The 20,975-nt window shown below is 43.2% G+C and overlaps 2 protein-coding genes across 2 annotated transcripts; both read right to left on the minus strand.

Annotated features, from left to right (window-relative positions):
• Positions 1-2,408: 2,408 nt before the first annotated feature.
• LOC140902887 (uncharacterized) lies at positions 2,409-2,990 on the minus strand (the record flags this gene model as incomplete). The annotated part of the gene is made up of 1 exon (XM_073323477.2): positions 2,409-2,990. A coding segment is annotated over exon 1 (582 nt), but the record flags the coding sequence as incomplete, so codon positions are not given.
• Positions 2,991-14,018: 11,028 nt separating this feature from the next.
• LOC144930017 (claw keratin-like) lies at positions 14,019-20,043 on the minus strand. Its single transcript, XM_078851050.1, has 2 exons — positions 19,965-20,043; positions 14,019-14,541 (listed from the first exon to the last, which is right to left on the minus strand). The coding sequence occupies exons 1-2, from the start codon at positions 19,977-19,979 to the stop codon at positions 14,065-14,067; spliced, it is 492 nt and encodes a 163-aa protein (XP_078707176.1). The 5' UTR covers positions 19,980-20,043; the 3' UTR covers positions 14,019-14,064.
• Positions 20,044-20,975: the final 932 nt, after the last annotated feature.

The following is a 20,975-nucleotide window of genomic DNA, read 5'->3' on the forward strand; positions in this document are numbered from 1 at the left end:
TATCCAGACCATCCCGGCTCTTCAATGACATGATGTAATACTCACACAGTGAGGGGAGATTTAGCCATCTGCCACCGGGTGTTATTTAAGGGTAACACAGCTCTATTCTTCAACGTCATACCATACCTATTGACCCCTCCTTGGAAGGGAAGAACATAGGCATTGCTGCAGCAGATCAGGCCTCACTCCCACAGTGGTGAGTGCCCGAGACTTCACAGGGAGGTGCAAGAAACCCAGCAGAACACAGGCATGGGATCACCTGCCCACAGAGGAACTTTTTCACTATCCCCCGTCAATCCGATCTGCCCCCACGGACGATTGGACGATGCCCTGAAGCACAAGAGTTTATATCCCTGCCAATCTTGAAGAAATGCAGTAAATCCATCTCAGTCACTATTTCCTCCAGAGTACTGTGAGCACCATTCTCTCTGCATCACCAAGAGAAATGTCTGAGGGCATCCCTCTCTGTAGAGATACACCAGGATCAATAACAAATTTAAAGCTGCAGCGTTAAAGACCTGAATTGCACAGGAATAAATCTTTTTGCCATTAAGCAATGAGCCTTTCACCCCCAGATCACAGCTTCATTGAGAACAAATACCCGAATTTCGCCCATCTCCCTCTCTAAAATATTCTCAGTCCTTTCCCTCAGGAAAGCACAGTGGGATCTCCAGCAGCAGCTGACACTGGAGGTGGTGATGGGGACGTATGTGGTGATAGAACCTTATACCGTTATGGAGGCTTATGTAGTTGGGGGGTCCCTTTGGTTCTGGGACATGACATGGTTATCGGGATTCATATGGTTAGGAAAAAGAAAAGGAGGACTTGTGGCACCTTAGAGACTAACCAATTTATTTGAGCATAAAAGATTCTGTGGTTACAAGGCACTTTATGGTTGTGGGAGGAATATAGTGTTGTGGGGATGGTGATGGGGCCATGGGTACCTTAATGGAAACAGTGGGCTCTGTTAAACCCAGTAGGCATATGCAAAGAAAAAGGAAGAACCAGGAAATGAACAGCAAGATACAGATTGATGGTTTAGCGCATAGGCCTGTCTTTGAGAAGTCCTGAGTACATCGAACTCTTTGTGAAATAACAAAAGAGCTCCACTTTATCAGCACCTCTGCAAACATGCCGAATGTTTCCCATCATTCACAGGATGGGTCTTCTAATGCCTTCCTGGCTATGCGCTTCCACTGTTATCAACACAGTGGGCCTGATTCTCTACTGCGCTATGGGTTTTTACACCACTCTGTAAAGTGCAAAGGCAGCAGGGCCTTAAAGGTGTATGGGACCTACATTTGTAGTGACTTTCCTGCCTCTTTCCAATGCCAGAGGAGTGTCACAAGACTTTAGTGTCAAGGAGAATCAGGCTAGGTTCTCTCCTATCCAGGAATAAGGAGCGTTTCTTTAAGCCTTTTAACTTTCTAACAGCAGCTGCATAACGTAGAAACTTTTTGATCTTCAGCTTTTGTTGTGTTTTCGTTACGTTGTGACAGACCAGGGTGAAACAAGGAATTAACAATGGTGGCAAACAGACTTGATTGTCAAACTCTACAGCTGTGATCTTTTAATATCTCGAAAAGCTTCCACATCGCTATGAACCACTTAAAGGGCTTTAATCTCCTATCACTCCATGCCTTCGAAAGTTGCAACTTGAGAGGTGTCTGGTGCTGCCTGCTCTACAGGGATGAATTTCATGCAGCAGGATTTCTAAACAAGGAGGGAGGAACAAGGAAAGCCAGAAGACCGATATTACGATGCAGCATAGTTTTTAATGAGAATGAAATTTGCAATACACAGTTACAGATAGAAATAATACACAAGAGAAAGAAGGTATTTCACGTGTTTCCAGAGGGGCTGCGACTGAATGAAATTTGCAATACACAGTTACAGAAAGAAATAATACACAAGAGAAAGAAGGTATTTCACGTGTTTCCAGAGGGGCTGCGACTGATCACCCGCTTCCTTGCGATGCATTTGAGGCGAGATGTTGTTTTTCCTTTTTCGCAGGTGCAGAGTTGGACAAACAAATTAAAGCGATAATAAATACAACTGATGCCTGTTTTAAGGCCCCTGTTTCCTTCACACTGAGGGGTAAGTGCAAACAGCCTGAGTGTAATTCAGAATGAGTCCACATGTGACTAAGAGACTAAGCACGTGGTTGGGAAAGCATTGGCAGAAAAAGTTTAAAGCATAACATTAGAAATGGGTCTAGGAGACAAAGGCGCTGAGCAGACACAGCTCGCGATGAATTCAAGTGGAGCCATGCCTGCACAGCGCTTCTGAAATCTCCATCTGAATCTGTAGCTTGTTCTTCATTTCCTGGTCTTTTTTTTTTACCATTGATATTCCTGCAAGGTTTAACATGGTGTACAGCTTCCACTCAGGTACCTATGGCAAGATACCCCGGAACCGGATAATCCTCCATAACCGTAACCTCCCCCGTAACCACACAGTCCACCATAACGGCCCCCATAACCGCACAGTCCGCCATAAGGGCCCCCGTAACCATAATGGCCCCCGTAACCACACAATCCCCCGAAACCACCCCCATAACCATACAATCCCCCGTAACCGCACAGTCCACCATAACGGCCCCCGTAACTACTCAATCCCCCGTAACCATAACGGCCCCCATAAGCACCTAATCCCCCGTAACCATACAATCCTCCGTAACGGCCTCCATAAGCACCTGATCCCCCGTAACCATACAATCCTCCGTAACGGCCTCCATAGCCGTACAATCCCCCCAAACCGAATGAACCCCCGTAGCCGGCTCCGACCACAGGTGCTCCTACAGCTGCCACTTCACTCTGCTGAGGGAAAGTGCTGAGAATTGGTCCCGGGATGGTCACGACAACGGGTGATGGTCTGATGACCACTTCAGAGTCAGGGCACTGCCTAACACATGGCTCATTCCAGCTGCCAGAAACTGGACTGGGCTGGGCCACCCCGCATTCTGGATAGCACAGGCTGGAGCAAGACATCTTTCTGTGTGCAAACCTGAAACACACAACAAAACATAAGAAGATAAGAATGGCCATACTGGGTCAGATCAAAGGTCCATCAAGCCCAGTATCCTGTCCTCTGACAGTGGCCAATGGCAGGTGCCCCAAAGGGAAAGACCAGGTTATCATCAAGTGATCCATGCCCTGTCACCCAATCCCAGCTTCTGGAAAACAGAGGACACCACTCGTGCCCATCCTGGCTCATAGCCATTGATGGACCTATCTTTCATGAATCTATCTAGCTCCCTCTTGAACCCCATTATAGTACTGGCCTTCACAACAGCCTCTGGCAAGGAGTTCCAGAGGTTGACAGGGAATAGAGTAAAGAAAAGGTACTAGTGTCAGTGGAAGAAAAGACTCAAAACTCGGTTACTCTTGCAGTGATGTCGCTGTGGGGCCCAAGAGAGAGAAGGAGTGGATTTAGTCCCTATGTTTGTGGCTGCGTATTGGTCCCTATTTCCTCTTTCTATGCCTCTTATCCACTCACAGTAAACTTCCCTCCCAACAGGCCCATTTGAACCCTTCTCAATGACTTTGTCTGAAAAACCAGTAAGAGTAACTATTTCATTGACGGACCCCCGGGATTCGGTGTCCATTATAGACATTGCTCAAAGAGAACATGGCTGGGATACTGCTATCATTTGCTTTCCTTTGAAGATTCAACCTCTGCATTCAAACCAGTTGAGTCCAGTGCCAGAATGTGGCTCTTTGGCTTTCTAAACCTTGGGAGTCACGAATACTTGTGGATGAATAAACAGAAACTTTTCTTTTCTTCAAATACATCACTAAGGACAAGATCCTCAGCTCTGGTAAAATGGGTTCAGGTCCACTGACTTCTATGGAGCGACAATAAATTATACCATCTGAGTATAAGAATCTTCAATGGGTATTTCTGCTCATAAGAACATTGGAATTGCTAGACTGGATCACACCAGTTGTCAGCTTAATAATTCTCCTGCCTCCAATAGTGAGGAGTAACAGCTACTTCCAAATAAAGTAGAAGACCCCTAAATTGGCCATGTATGGAATAAACTGGGAAAGTTTCTTCCTAATCTAGCCAAGCAAAAAAATGGCTAAGAAACTTTCTAAAATTACTTTAGGAAGATTTAAATGCCCGAAATCAATTTCCAGTTATTAGGAAATATGTTTCTCAGTTGCATTTGGTGCTCCTAAAATCCCCACCTTTGGCTTCAAATCATGGATCCACCACAACCAGCTACTGATTGTCTACACAAGATAATTATGTATGGAACAACACTCTAATCCCTGATAAAAATCACAGAGCGTACATGCAAGATTCAGTCTTAAATGGAAATAGATCCTACTGTGACACCTCTTGATGTTAGAAAGAGTTTGATTCAAATTGGACTTACCCAGTTGACCGAGGAGCTGAAGTGTGGAGAAGTGTTTAGAAGGACCCTGAGTTGTGAGCGCTTTTATACAGTGTCTAGGACTGCCTGGAGGATCTGTGATGCGTTTGGTACAGGAAGTCCCATTTAGTTACCAAACAAAGTTGCATGCCTCGGTAAATCCTTCTTTTGATGGAGCTGTTTTCTCAGGGTTTGGGAGTATTGGGCTAATCTCAGCCTCAAAGGGAGTGACATGCACGTTGCAATCTGCATTCCTAGTATCATTCCAGTGACTCTCTTGGTGCTGCAATGAGCATGCATGTCAAGGTGATTCAGAATTGCATCAGTAGCACAACTGGCTGTCCTGAACAGATATCCCCTTTGGTCCTTTCAGTTCATGCAGGTCATTGTTAGGGGCATTCTACAGTTCATGATAAACTTGCCAGGAAGCAAAGATCCATTTTTCTGCTTTCTCACAAGCTCCATCCCCAACGGGTCAGATCCAATTCCCTTTGAAAACAATCGGAATCATTCCATTGCCTTCAGTGTCTTTCCTGTCATGACCTTAAGTCTCAAATTCACTTTTTGGCAGGGGGATAGTACGATGCCTGTGGACAATTTTAGCCCCACTTCAAACTTTCAAACTACCTCTGAGTAGGGACTTCAGTGGAGCATGGGCCTTTGTGTTGGCCCTCTGCCCAGAGGTGAATTTCACCTTACGATGATTAAACCTTGACCTAACATAGGACCGCCACTTGTGTCACCAATGGTATCTCAAAGGGTTTCCTAGACCAGATTTACTCATGGGTCCATGGAAGGGATAGGGGGGAGTTGAAGGAAGCAGTGCTCTTTTCTAGAAAGGTTTTCAGTTAAATCATTAAATTTGTACTCTGTTAGAAACCATAGAATCATAGAATATCAGGGTTGGAAGGGACCTCAGGAGGTCATCTAGTCCAACCCCTTGCTCAAAGCAGGACCAATCCCCAACTAAATCATCCCAGCCAAGGCTTTGTCAAGCCTGACCTTAAAAATATCTAAGGAGGGAGATTCCACCACCTCCCTAGGTAACGCATTCCAGTGTTTCACCACCCTCCTAGTGAAAATGTTTTTCCTAGTATCCAACCTAAACCTCCCCCACTGCAACTTGAGACCGTTACTCCTTGTTCTGTCATCAGCTACCACTGAGAACAGTCTGGAGCCATCCTCTTTGGAACCCCCTTTCAGGTAGTTGAAAGCAGCTATCAAATCCCCCCTCATTCTTCTCTTCTGCAGACTGAACAATCCCAGTTCCCTCAGCCTCTCCTCATAAGTCATGTGTTCCACTCCCCTAATCATTTTTGTTGCCCTCCGCTGGACTCTTTCCAATTTTTCCACATCCTCCTTGTAGTGTGGGGCCCAAAACTGGACACAGTACTCCAGATGAGGCCTCACCAATGTTGACTAGAGGGGAATGATCACGTCCCTCAATCTGCTGGCAATGCCCCTACTTATACATCCCAAAATGCCATTGGCCTTCTTGGCAACTCATATCTAGCTTCTCGTCCACTGTAACCCCTAGGTCCTTTTTTGCAGAACTGCTGCCGAGCCATTTGGTCCCTAGTCTGTAGCGGTGCATGGGATTCTTCCGTCCTAAGTGCAGGACTCTGCACTTGTCCTTGTTGAACCTCGTCAGATTTCTTTTTGGCCCAATTCTCTAATTTGTCTAGGGCCCTCTGTATCCTATCCCTACCCTCCAGCGTATCTACCGCTTCTCCCAGTTTAGTGTCATCTGCAAACTTGCTGAGGGTGCAATCCGCACCGTCCTCCAGATCATTTATGAAGATAGTGAACAAAACCAGCCCCAGGACCGACTCTTGAGGCACTCGACTTGATACTGGCTGCCAACTAGACATGTCCCACCAGCCACAGGTTATGTTGCATAAAACATTTCTGCAAGAACCAGAATGTTGTTTTAAGTGTAAAATATATCTCTAGGAGTGCATTCTATATCCAGGGAAGAAGGCAGAAATGTCCTCCTTTGACTTTAAGGCCCTGCACCTCTTTCAGTTTGAAGCAACTCTGCGGATTAACGCCAAGGGAGCCCCTTCGTTTTCCTATAAATACACCAAATTCAAAATTACATTAGAATGAAAATGAAATATCCCCAAATTCTTTGGCTTTGAATCACAACCTGATTAAAGGAATGACATGAGAGCCCGTGGCCTCTATTTTTTTTTAAGTGACTCTATTACTCATTGCAGAGGCGTCTAATCCCAGGAACAATTTATTAATCTTCTAAGAATACAACCCTTTTTATGTGTGAAACACCAATACGTGTTTGTCAGGTGCTTTGGAATCTTGCGTTCTGCGAACGCCGAAAAACTTCCACCCGTAACAACCTTACTATCCTTGTTTTTTTTGGCATAGAACAAGAGGCACGTGGAGGTGAAGGTCACACGGGGGTCAGTTCCAGAAACAGAAATACAACCCAATAGTTCTGACTCCTCGTAACACAGAGTAAGTTCGAGGTTCACCCCTGTTACACGCTGTTACAAGACGACATTAGTAATATCTCTTGCTAAAAAATGTGTGCATCCTTGGATCTAAGCATCAACAATGAAAAAAAGACTAACGTTTGATACACTTTAATTGTTTCTTCTTTACACTTGTGGACAACACTTCTCCAAAGGAATTACAAGTCTCGCAATTTCTATCTTTTCCTTGGCGGTGGTAGCATTGCAAATCATAGTATATCATTCAAGCATCAAAAACTCGCTATCTGAGGAACTTGGGCAGTCACATCCCTTGGGTAGCTCTGAAAATTCTCACCCCCAATTTTTAATTTAGGGTCTTGGAAGAAACTCCCCAAGTTTCCTCCATAGAGGCTTAATTCGTTCTTCTTCTGCTTTCTTCTGATGCAGCTGGTAAGTGGCACTCATTGAGACATGATATTGTACTGGATGGGCCACTCTTCTCTTCCTGCATGGCAGTTGCTACCGTCTCATATGCACAAGTGATTAGAGGTGCAGTTACTCATCTGGTCTCACTTAGTGTAGCTCCAATGAAATCAGTGAAACAGCGCACATTTACACCAGCTGAGGACGTGGCGTTTAGTGGGGTTTTTTTATTTTAAAAAGAAGCCAAACACTTCCCTTCGTTGATCAGCAAGTGTTGGTGACACACTGAGGTTTACACACCAAAGCAGCACATTCTGATGCTGACCTGAACTCCTAACATCCTAACAAGGAAAATGGCATTGCTAATGCTATCCCAGTCAAGTTCCGTGGTATAATTTTTAATGGACCAATAATCGCGTGCATTAGTGATAGAAATTATATAGTGCTTAGAGACAGGGTTATTTAGGACAAAGAAAGTCACAAAAATTCAAAATAGTGGGTAGATCTTTCTTTCTTGCTTGCTTTCTTGCTTTCTTTCTTGCTTGCTTGCTTTCTTGCTTTCTCTCTCCTTCTGTCTCTCTCTTTACGTGTCTTTGTGACCTCAATTGAATTAGGAGCTCAATATAAACATTTTTATTCCACTTATCCATGCACCTTAAATTTACTCTCTTGCCTGCTGCGTTTCTCAGATTTATCTCCACTGCAGAAAGATGTCTTGTTTCACAAATGTGTGGAGAGACTTTCCACAAAGCATGTGTGGACAGCTTCAACAAGCCTTACTTAAGGTAGTGCCCTGAGCCCACAGTGCTGATCCAACCACCCACCCTTTGTCATGATCTTCTCAGGACCAATGCTCAGTTCTTTCCCTCAGGAAAGCACAGTGGGATCTTCAGCAGCAGCTGACACTGGAGGTGGTGATGGGGACGTATGTGGTGATAGAACCTTATAGCATTATGGAGGTTTATGTAGTTGAGGGGTCCCTGTGGTTCTGGGACATGACGTGGTTATCGGGATTCATATGGTTAGGAGAGATTCTGTGGTTACAAGGCACTTTATGGTTGTGGGAGAAATATAGTGTTGCAGGGATGGTGATGGGGCCATGGGTACCTTAATGGAAACAGTGGGCTCTGTTAAACCCAGTAGGCATATGCAAAGAAAAAGGAAGAACCAGGAAATGAACAGCAAGATACAGATTGATGGTTTAGCACGTAGGCCTGTCTTTGAGAAGTGCTGAGTACATCGAACTCTTTGTGAAATAACAAAAGAGGTACACTTGATCAGGTACACTTTGAAATCTTCAGTTCTAAGAACGCTGAACAATTTCCAGTCCTAACATCCTTACTATCCCTGATTTCTAGGTAGAGAAAAAAGAAGCACATTGAGGTGAAGGTTGCACGGGTGTGAGTTGCAGAAACAGAAATACAATCCAATACTTCTGACTCCTCCTGCCACGGGCTAAGCACGTGCTCCATCCCTGTGGCACTCTTTTAGAAGACAAGGTTAGTATGTCTTGTTAAAAAATGTGTGCATCCATGGAACTAAGCATCAATGATTAAAAAAAAAAACTGGCTAATTTTGGTCCACTTTAACTGTCTCTCCTTTATACATTAATACAGCACTTCTCCAAAGGAATTAAAAGTCTCTCAATTTCTTTCCCATGAGTATGTTAGCATTATAAATCATATTATATAATTCAAGCTTCAAAAACTTGCTTTAAGGCATGTCACCCATTGGGATGAAGTCACCAACTGCACTGTGTGTGCTATTTTTTCTTTCCTTGGAAACACACGTCTCGAACGGGTCATCGTGACCCAATGGTGATGAATTCTTTCAGCTTTGTGAAACGAGGTACAGGGTGGGTCGTCTCTTTGACATCGCCTTCTCTATCCATGAGGATAGTAATTGTCCAAAGAAATTACAAGTGTGTACATTTCAAGCTTGTTCATGTGTTGTACAGGAATAAAACTCTCCACATTTAATTCAGATGTGGTACCAGATAATTCAATTCACTTCAGTTTGGTACGAGATAATTAAAATCTACTCAAATGTAAATACCCACCACCTTCAAATAAAGTGGATTGCAAAACCCTTGATTTTTTATTATGTTTCACATTTAGATCAGAAGATGTTTCACGGAAAAATTCCCCCAAAAATCATGAGAACAAACTAAGAAAAATTCGAGAATGAGCCTTTCTAAGAGTTACTCTCAGGTGAGTGACATAGCTGGAAGCCATGAACGGTAAGTGTCCAGTGGGGTTCAAGAGCTGGAGTAAATTTTTGGCATGAAGAGTCCCAACTGTTGGTGTCTTTTTTTGACTCTCCCAATCACTCCCTGTCTGACCTTCGTTCACCTCTGTGGCAAACAGGTGTAATAATAGCTTTCAAAATGGATTGTCTGAGGCTTCCTCTGATCTAAGCATTTCAAAGCACTTCACCACCACTCGTCAAGTTTTATACGGCCAAAGTGATGTATTATTATAGTAGTAATAACATTTACTTGGATTAGATGTTCCAATACTAAAGATTAGATTCGCTTTTAAAATGTATGTCAAGGTCTCAGATGTCATTCCAGTACTCTTTTGTGATTCTCAGACTCTGAAATTGGACTCTTTGATTTTCATTCAATGCACCTTTGCATTTCCCTTTTATATCTATTTTACAGTTTAAGGGTGGATGTTGAACCAGTGTGTACCAGCATAGCTCCGTCAGCTTCAAACTGAAGAAAGGCACTTTATCCAGGCTAGCTTAGAGAAAACCCTGTGTGGAGTGTATCTGTCTGAGCATACTGGGCACTTTCAACCGCAGCTGCTCAGATCCAATGTACAGTGAAATGAGTGGGAAACATCAGCTACTGTATCTCTGTTCATGAGCAGCCAAGAGAATTGGGTCCTGTAAGAGAATTCAGCTTGTAAAGAAAAGGAAGACGCGTAAAACAGACAGAGTTAAGGAGTACTTCTTCGGTGGTCAAATTGCTGTGAGAGGAGATTGGATTCATTCTAAATCTGGCCAACCAAGGGCATTCGGCCAGACCCTTCTCCACAGTAAGATTTTCATCTATAATTAGAATGTTTGAAAATGGAAAATATACCCCTGACAGGATTTCTTCTAACCTGAGCAGTGTCAATTTCTCCGCTCAGTTTTAAGACACAGAATGTCATAGAAATTTATAGAACTGCGCTGATGTACCCTGGCTCAGCATCTGCCCCTTGAGGTTTACAAAGGAATGTTTGGTAAAGAAAGGGAAATGAAAAGCTTTTTTGAATGAAAATCAAAGAGCCCCTAATTTGAAAGCTAAGAGTCATGAGCTGACTATTGGAATGACATCCGAAACCTTAACATGCATTTGTAAAATTAATCTAACCCACAATCTGGAGGCATCTAATACCAGTACAAAAATTCTGCTATTAAAATAATACAACACCGTGGACACATACAACATTAATGAGCCTGAAGTGCTTTGAAGTTCTTTGATTTGAGGAAGGCTATGATCATTGAGCATAATGTCAATATTAGATCAGATTTATGTGGAGGTGAACAAGCAATTGAGGTGTAGGATACACAGGGAGCAGGTGGCAGAATCTGAAGTAAAATCCAGTAACAGTGATTAGTAAGGCCACATGCTCACCATAGCTCGTCAGCTACATTGGACACTTTACTATTCTAGGCTTCCAAATATCCCATTGCAGCATCAATGAAGTCAGTAGAATGAAAGCAGGAATGTAGCTGGCCCATAAAGTTGTAAGATGAAAGAGAGTTGCAGGGTGTAATGAGCATGTCACACCATGTGGAGTTAGGAACAAACTAATTGTCAAAAACACGGAGGAAAAAAACTACATCAATTGAAGGAGTTATGCAAAGATTGATTTGTAACTATTTAGACCTTCAGGAACACAGGGCCTCTCAAGTCCTCCAGTGAGTCTACAGAACTGTATAAAAGCACTCATGGCTCAGTGATCTTCTAATTACTTTATCTTATTCTCCTAGGTGAATTACACAAGTCCTATTTGACTCACTCTCTCTGTAACCATTCTGATGATGTGTTAGTGATCCTTTCCCCTGCAAAGGGATTTAAAATGATAATAAATGATAATAAATGTAACTGATGCCTCTGTTAAGGCCCCTGATTCCTTCACCCTGCGGGGTTAGTGCAAACAGCCTGAGTGTAATTCAGAATGAGTCCACATGTGACTAAGAGAATAAGCACATGGTTGGGAAAGCATTGGCAGAAAGAGTCATAAAACGTAACGTTAGAAATGGGTCTAGGAGACAAAGGCGCTGAGCAGACACAGCTCGCGTTGAATTCAAGTGGAGCCATGCCTGCACAGCGCTTCTGAAATCCATGCTCTAAAGGTCAGCTGTGAGTCGGTAGCCTGCTGTTCACTTCCTTGTCTTTTCTTTTCCAACAGATATTCCTACTGGGTTTTATATGGTACACGGCTTCCACTGAGGTACCTATGGCAAGATACCCCAGAACCACATATTTCCCCATAACCATAACGCCCTGGGTAATTTCATAATCCCCCATAACTGTAACCTCCCCCATAACCACTCAATCCCCCATAACAGTAATGGCCCCCATAACCACCTAATCCCCCGTAACCATACAATCCTCTGTAACGGTCTCCAGAGCCGTACAATCCCCACAAACCGAATGAGCCGTCATAGCCCGCTCCGACCACAGGTGCTCCTACGGCTCCCACTTCACTCTGCTGAAGGAAATTGCTAAGAATTGGTCCTGGGATGATTTCGACAATCAGTGATGGTCTGTCCAAGAGAGAGAGGAGGAATGGATTTAGTCCCTATGTTCATGGCTATGTATTTCTTCCTATTTCCTCTTTCTATGCCTCTTACCCATTGCTAGGATATAGATATTCAGGCCTGTCGGTAAAGGCTTGTACTCGAAGAATTTAGGTGTATTCTTATCACTTGGCTAGTTATAGAGATAACTATATAGAGATATAAAAGAAAGAATCAAAATCACTGTCTGCCGGTCTAAGGTCCTTCTCTCACTGTGACAGTCTGAGGCCCTGTTCTTAGGCTAAGGCCTTTGGCTAAGCAGCAGAGGCAGCCATAAGCTGGGAAGCGACCGGTCACCTCCTCACATTCCAACCTAGTCACATTGAAATAAGGTGCTATGGGGCTGTTAGGATACAATCCTGTCCTGATAGTGCCTGTCGCCTCCAGAGAAAGGAAAGTGCCTAGAAAATGTAAAAGGAAACTTAGTTTGATAGCATCCTGTCTGGCAAGAACTCACTTATCGATAGCTGGGATGTGAAATCCTCACTTCTGTACTGTTTTGTCATTATAGTTCCCACTTTGCTATTGTTTGTCTGTATAATCTCTGTCTGGTTCTGTGATTGTTCCTGTCTGATGTATCATTACATCTACATATGGTTGACCATCTACATATGGTTAGGAGAGATTCTGTGGTTACAAGGCACTTTATGGTTGTGGGAGGAATATAGTGTTGCAGGGATGGTGATGGGGCCATGGGTACCTTAATGGAAACAGTGGGCTCTGTTAAACCCAGTAGGCATATGCAAAGAAAAAGGAAGAACCAGGAAATGAACAGCAAGATACAGATTGATGGTTTAGCACGTAGGCCTGTCTTTGAGAAGTGCTGAGTACATCAAACTCTTTGTGAAATAACAAAAGAGGTACACTTGATCAGCACCTCTGCAAACATGCCGAATGTTTCCCATCATTCACAGGATGGGTCTTCTAATGCCTTCCTGGCTATGCGCTTCCACTATTATCAACACAGTGGGCCTGATTCTCTACTGCACTATGGGTTGTTACACCACTCTGTAAAGTGCAAAGGCAGCAGGGCCTTAAGGTGTATGTGACCTACATTTGTAGTGACTTTCCTGCCTCTTTTCAATGCCAGAGGAGTGTCACAAGACTTTAGTGTCAAGGAGAATCAGGCTAGGTTCTCTCCTATCCAGAAATATGGAGCGTTTCTTTCAGCCTTTTAACTTTCTAACAGCAGCTGCAAAAAGTAGAAACTTTTTGATCTTCAGCTTTTATTGTGTTTTCATTATGTTGTGACAGACCAGGGTGAAGCAAGGAATTAAAAATGGTGGCAAACAGACTTGATTGTCAAACTCTACAGCTGTGATCTTTTAATATCTCAAAAAGCTTCCACATCGCTATGAACCACTTAAAGGGCTTTAATCTCCTATCACTCCATGCCTTCGAAAGTTGCAACTTGAGAGGTGCCTGGTGCTGCCTGCTCTACAGGGATGAATTTCATGCAGCAGGATTTCTAAACAAGGAGGGGGGAACAAGGAAAACCAGAAGACCAATATTACGATGCAGCATAGTTTTTAATGAGAATGAAATTTGCAATACACAGTTACAGAAAGAAATAATACACAACAGAAAGAAGGTATTTCACGTGTTTCCAGAGGGGCTGCGACCGATCACCCGCTTCCTTGCGATGCATTTGAGGCAAGAAGTTGTTTTTCCTTTTTCGCAGGTGCAGAGTTGGACAAACAAATTCGAGTGATAATAAATACAACTAATGCCTGTCTTAAGGCCCCTCTTTCCGTCAGACTACGGGGTTAGTGCAAACAGCCTGAGTGTAATTCAGAATGAGTCCACATGTGACTGAGAGACTAAGCACGCAGTTGGGAAAGCATTGGCAGAAAGAGTTTATAAGCATAACATTAGAAATGGGTCTAGGAGACAAAGGCGCTGAGCAGACACAGCTCGCGATGAATTCAAGTGGAGCCATGCCTGCACAGCGCTTCTGAAATCTCCATCTGAATCTGTAGCCTATTCTTCATTTCCTGGTCTTTTCTTTTACCATTGATATTCCTGCAGGGTTTAACATGGCGTAGAGCTTCCACTCAGGTACCTATGGCAAGATACCCCAGAATCGGATAATCCTCCATAACCGTAACCTCCCCCGTAACCACACCATCCACCATAACGGCCCCCGTAACCACTCAATCCCCCGAATCCATAACGGCCCCCGTAAGCACCTAATCCCCCGTAACCATACAATCCTCCATAATGGCCTCCATAGCCCCCGTACAATCCCCCCAAACCGAATGAACCCCCATAGCCGGCTCCGACCACAGGTGCTCCTACAGCTGCCACTTCACTCTGCTGAGGGAAATTGCTGAGAATTGGTCCTGGGATGGTCACGACAACTGGTGATGGTCTGATCACTGTTTCGGAGTCAGGGCACTGCCTAACGCACGGCTCATTGAAGCTGCCAGAAACTGGACTGGGCCGGGTCACCCCGCATTCTGGATAGTACAGGCTGGAACAAGACATCTTTCTGTGATGGAGGTAAACCTGAAACACACAACAGGGAGTAGAGTAAAAAGAAAGTACATGTGCCAGTGAAAGAAAGGACTCAAACCTCAGTTACTGTAGTAGTGAGGTCTACGTGGGGCCCGAGAGAGACAGGAGGAGTGGACTTAGTTCCTATCTTTTTGGCTATATATTTGTTCCTATTTCCTCTTTCTTTGCCTCTTATCCACTCACACTAAATGTACCTCCCAATTGTCCCATTTGAAGCCCTCTCAGTGACCTGTCTAAAAACACCGCCTGGAATAAGTGTAATTATTTCTTTGAAGGATACCTGGGATGCTGTGACCGTTATAGACATTTCTCAAAGAGAACTTGGCTGGGATAATGCTGATCTTTTCCTTTCCCTTGAGGATTCAACCTCTGCATGCAAACCAGTTGAGTCCAGTGTCAGAGTGTGGCTCTTTGGTTTTCCAAACCCTGGGAGTCACCAATACTTGCTAAGGAAGGAACAGAAACTTTTCCTTTCTCCAAAGAAATCACTAAGGACAAGATCCTCAGCTCTGGTAAAATGGGTTCAGGTCCACTGACTTCCATGGAGCGACCCTAAATTACACCATCTGAGTGTAAGAATCTTCAATGGGCATTTCTGCTCATAAGAATGTAGGAATTGCCAGATTGGATCACACCAATGAGAATGCATGTCAAAGTGATTCAGAGCTGCATCAGTAGCACAACTGGCTGTCCTGAACAGATCATAGAATCATAGAATCATAGAATATCAGGGTTGGAAGGGACCCCTGAAGGTCATCTAGTCCAACCCCCCGCTCGAAGCAGGACCAATTCCCAGTTAAATCATCCCAGCCAGGGCTTTGTCAAGCCTGACCTTAAAAACCTCTAAGGAAGGAGATTCTACCACCTCCCTAGGTAACGCATTCCAGTGTTTCACCACCCTCTTAGTGAAAAAGTTTTTCCTAATATCCAATCTAAACCTCCCCCACTCCCCTTTGGTCCTTTCTGTTCATACTGGTCATTCTCAGGGGCACTGGACATTTCATTATAAACCTGCTTGGAAGCAGAGAGCTATTTTTCTGCATTCTCACACCCTCCATCCCCATCTCAGATCCAATTCCCTTTGTAATCAATTGGAAATATTCCTTTGCCTTCAGTGTGTTTCCTGTCATGACCTTAAGTCTCGAATTCACCCTTTGGCAGGGGGATCGAATAATGACTATGGACAGCTTTAGTTCTACTTTAAACTTTCAAACTACGTCTTTGCAAGGACTTAAGTATAGTACGAGCCTTTCTGATGATTCTCTGCCCAGGAGTGAATTTCAACCTCCAGTGATTAAAATGTGACCTAACATTGGACCTCCACTTGTGTCACCAATGCTGTCTCAAAGGGATGCCTAGAGTTGATTTGCTCAAGGTCAAGGGAAGGGACGGTAGGGAGTGAAAGGAAGCAGTGCTCTTCTATAGCAAGGTTTTGAGTTAAGTTGTGGAACTTGTACTCTGTCAGAAACCATCTCTCTATGACTGAGCTGACAAGAAACTGAAGTCTTGCAAGGTAATGCAGCTGACTGAGCCCTGGAAGAAGCCCAGGAGAGGTTGAAATCATGGATTCTTGGTAAAGGAGGAGAGTGCTGTGGGATGAGATATGACATAAAATCTGACCAGCTATGGGCCGTATTGCTGAAAAAAATCCTGCAAGAACCAGAATGTTGTTTTAAGTGTAAACTATATCTCTAGGAGTGCTTTCGGTATCCAGGGAAGAAGGCAGAAATATCTTCCTTTGATTTTAAGGCCCAGAATTGCTTTGAAGTTGAAGCAACTGTGCTGATTTCCACCTTGAGAGCACCTTCCTATAAAATATTTTAAAAATACCAAATGCAAAATCACATTTGAATGAAAATGCAATATCCCCAAATTCTTTGGCTTTGAATCATGACCTGATTAAAGGAATAACACAAGAAACCTTGGCCTCTATTTTTTTTTTCAGGTGACTCTACTAGTCAATGCAGAGGCTTCTAATCCCAAAACAATTTAATAATATTCTAAGGATACATCTCTTTGCATTTATAAAACACCAATGACTGTTCTTAGGTGCTTTGAAATCTTCAGTTCTAAGAACGCTGAACAATTTCCAGTCCTAACATCCTTACTATCCCTGATTTCTAGGTAGAGAAAAAAGAAGCACATTGAGGTGAAGGTTGCACGGGTGTGAGTTGCAGAAACAGAAATACAATCCAATACTTCTGACTCCTCCTGCCACGGGCTAAGCACGTGCTCCATCCCTGTGGCACTCTTTTAGAAGACAAGGTTAGTATGTCTTGTTAAAAAATGTGTGCATCCATGGAACTAAGCATCAATGATTAAAAAAAAAAACTGGCTAATTTTGGTCCACTTTAACTGTCTCTCCTTTATACATTAATACAGCACTTCTCCAAAGGAATTAAAAGTCTCTCAATTTCTTTCCCATGAGTATGTTAGCATTATAAATCATATTATATAATTCAAGCTTCAAAAACTTGCTTTAAGGCATGTCACCCATTGGGATGAAGTCACCAACTGCACTGTGTGTGCTATTTTTTCTTTCCTTGGAAACACACGTCTCGAACGGGTCATCGTGACCCAATGGTGATGAATTCTTTCAGCTTTGTGAAACGAGGTACAGGGTGGGTCGTCTCTTTGACATCGCCTTCTCTATCCATGAGGATAGTAATTGTCCAAAGAAATTACAAGTGTGTACATTTCAAGCTTGTTCATGTGTTGTACAGGAATAAAACTCTCCACATTTAATTCAGATGTGGTACCAGATAATTCAATTCACTTCAGTTTGGTACGAGATAATTAAAATCTACTCAAATGTAAATACCCACCACCTTCAAATAAAGTGGATTGCAAAACCCTTGATTTTTTATTATGTTTCACATTTAGATCAGAAGATGTTTCACGGAAAAATTCCCCCAAAAATCATGAGAACAAACTAAGAAAAATTCGAGAATGAGCCTTTCTAAGAGTTACTCTCAGGTGAGTGACATAGCTGGAAGCCATGAACGGTAAGTGTCCAGTGGGGTTCAAGAGCTGGAGTAAATTTTTGGCATGAAGAGTCCCAACTGTTGGTGTCTTTTTTTGACTCTCCCAATCACTCCCTGTCTGACCTTCGTTCACCTCTGTGGCAAACAGGTGTAATAATAGCTTTCAAAATGGATTGTCTGAGGCTTCCTCTGATCTAAGCATTTCAAAGCACTTCACCACCACTCGTCAAGTTTTATACGGCCAAAGTGATGTATTATTATAGTAGTAATAACATTTACTTGGATTAGATGTTCCAATACTAAAGATTAGATTCGCTTTTAAAATGTATGTCAAGGTCTCAGATGTCATTCCAGTACTCTTTTGTGATTCTCAGACTCTGAAATTGGACTCTTTGATTTTCATTCAATGCACCTTTGCATTTCCCTTTTATATCTATTTTACAGTTTAAGGGTGGATGTTGAACCAGTGTGTACCAGCATAGCTCCGTCAGCTTCAAACTGAAGAAAGGCACTTTATCCAGGCTAGCTTAGAGAAAACCCTGTGTGGAGTGTATCTGTCTGAGCATACTGGGCACTTTCAACCGCAGCTGCTCAGATCCAATGTACAGTGAAATGAGTGGGAAACATCAGCTACTGTATCTCTGTTCATGAGCAGCCAAGAGAATTGGGTCCTGTAAGAGAATTCAGCTTGTAAAGAAAAGGAAGACACGTAAAACAGACAGAGTTAAGGAGTACTTCTTCGGTGGTCAAATTGCTGTGAGAGGAGATTGGATTCATTCTAAATCTGGCCAACCAAGGGCATTCGGCCAGACCCTTCTCCACAGTAAGATTTTCATCTATAATTAGAATGTTTGAAAATGGAAAATATACCCCTGACAGGATTTCTTCTAACCTGAGCAGTGTCAATTTCTCCGCTCAGTTTTAAGACACAGAATGTCATAGAAATTTATAGAACTGCGCTGATGTACCCTGGCTCAGCATCTGCCCCTTGAGGTTTACAAAGGAATGTTTGGTAAAGAAAGGGAAATGAAAAGCTTTTTTGAATGAAAATCAAAGAGCCCCTAATTTGAAAGCTAAGAGTCATGAGCTGACTATTGGAATGACATCCGAAACCTTAACATGCATTTGTAAAATTAATCTAACCCACAATCTGGAGGCATCTAATACCAGTACAAAAATTCTGCTATTAAAATAATACAACACCGTGGACACATACAACATTAATGAGCCTGAAGTGCTTTGAAGTTCTTTGATTTGAGGAAGGCTATGATCATTGAGCATAATGTCAATATTAGATCAGATTTATGTGGAGGTGAACAAGCAATTGAGGTGTAGGATACACAGGGAGCAGGTGGCAGAATCTGAAGTAAAATCCAGTAACAGTGATTAGTAAGGCCACATGCTCACCATAGCTCGTCAGCTACATTGGACACTTTACTATTCTAGGCTTCCAAATATCCCATTGCAGCATCAATGAAGTCAGTAGAATGAAAGCAGGAATGTAGCTGGCCCATAAAGTTGTAAGATGAAAGAGAGTTGCAGGGTGTAATGAGCATGTCACACCATGTGGAGTTAGGAACAAACTAATTGTCAAAAACACGGAGGAAAAAAACTACATCAATTGAAGGAGTTATGCAAAGATTGATTTGTAACTATTTAGACCTTCAGGAACACAGGGCCTCTCAAGTCCTCCAGTGAGTCTACAGAACTGTATAAAAGCACTCATGGCTCAGTGATCTTCTAATTACTTTATCTTATTCTCCTAGGTGAATTACACAAGTCCTATTTGACTCACTCTCTCTGTAACCATTCTGATGATGTGTTAGTGATCCTTTCCCCTGCAAAGGGATTTAAAATGATAATAAATGATAATAAATGTAACTGATGCCTCTGTTAAGGCCCCTGATTCCTTCACCCTGCGGGGTTAGTGCAAACAGCCTGAGTGTAATTCAGAATGAGTCCACATGTGACTAAGAGAATAAGCACATGGTTGGGAAAGCATTGGCAGAAAGAGTCATAAAACGTAACGTTAGAAATGGGTCTAGGAGACAAAGGCGCTGAGCAGACACAGCTCGCGTTGAATTCAAGTGGAGCCATGCCTGCACAGCGCTTCTGAAATCCATGCTCTAAAGGTCAGCTGTGAGTCGGTAGCCTGCTGTTCACTTCCTTGTCTTTTCTTTTCCAACAGATATTCCTACTGGGTTTTATATGGTACACGGCTTCCACTGAGGTACCTATGGCAAGATACCCCAGAACCACATATTTCCCCATAACCATAACGCCCTGGGTAATTTCATAATCCCCCATAACTGTAACCTCCCCCATAACCACTCAATCCCCCATAACAGTAATGGCCCCCATAACCACCTAATCCCCCGTAACCATACAATCCTCTGTAACGGTCTCCAGAGCCGTACAATCCCCACAAACCGAATGAGCCGTCATAGCCCGCTCCGACCACAGGTGCTCCTACGGCTCCCACTTCACTCTGCTGAAGGAAATTGCTAAGAATTGGTCCTGGGATGATTTCGACAATCAGTGATGGTCTGTCCAAGAGAGAGAGGAGGAATGGATTTAGTCCCTATGTTCATGGCTATGTATTTCTTCCTATTTCCTCTTTCTATGCCTCTTACCCATTGCTAGGATATAGATATTCAGGCCTGTCGGTAAAGGCTTGTACTCGAAGAATTTAGGTGTATTCTTATCACTTGGCTAGTTATAGAGATAACTATATAGAGATATAAAAGAAAGAATCAAAATCACTGTCTGCCGGTCTAAGGTCCTTCTCTCACTGTGACAGTCTGAGGCCCTGTTCTTAGGCTAAGGCCTTTGGCTAAGCAGCAGAGGCAGCCATAAGCTGGGAAGCGACCGGTCACCTCCTCACATTCCAACCTAGTCACATTGAAATAAGGTGCTATGGGGCTGTTAGGATACAATCCTGTCCTGATAGTGCCTGTCGCCTCCAGAGAAAGGAAAGTGCCTAGAAAATGTAAAAGGAAACTTAGTTTGATAGCATCCTGTCTGGCAAGAACTCACTTATCGATAGCTGGGATGTGAAATCCTCACTTCTGTACTGTTTTGTCATTATAGTTCCCACTTTGCTATTGTTTGTCTGTATAATCTCTGTCTGGTTCTGTGATTGTTCCTGTCTGATGTATCATTACATCTACATATGGTTGACCATCTACATATGGTTAGGAGAGATTCTGTGGTTACAAGGCACTTTATGGTTGTGGGAGGAATATAGTGTTGCAGGGATGGTGATGGGGCCATGGGTACCTTAATGGAAACAGTGGGCTCTGTTAAACCCAGTAGGCATATGCAAAGAAAAAGGAAGAACCAGGAAATGAACAGCAAGATACAGATTGATGGTTTAGCACGTAGGCCTGTCTTTGAGAAGTGCTGAGTACATCGAACTCTTTGTGAAATAACAAAAGAGGT

This window comes from Lepidochelys kempii, unplaced genomic scaffold (genome assembly GCF_965140285.1).
Source record: "Lepidochelys kempii isolate rLepKem1 unplaced genomic scaffold, rLepKem1.hap1 scaffold_247, whole genome shotgun sequence".
Taxonomy (NCBI): Eukaryota; Metazoa; Chordata; order Testudines; family Cheloniidae; genus Lepidochelys; species Lepidochelys kempii.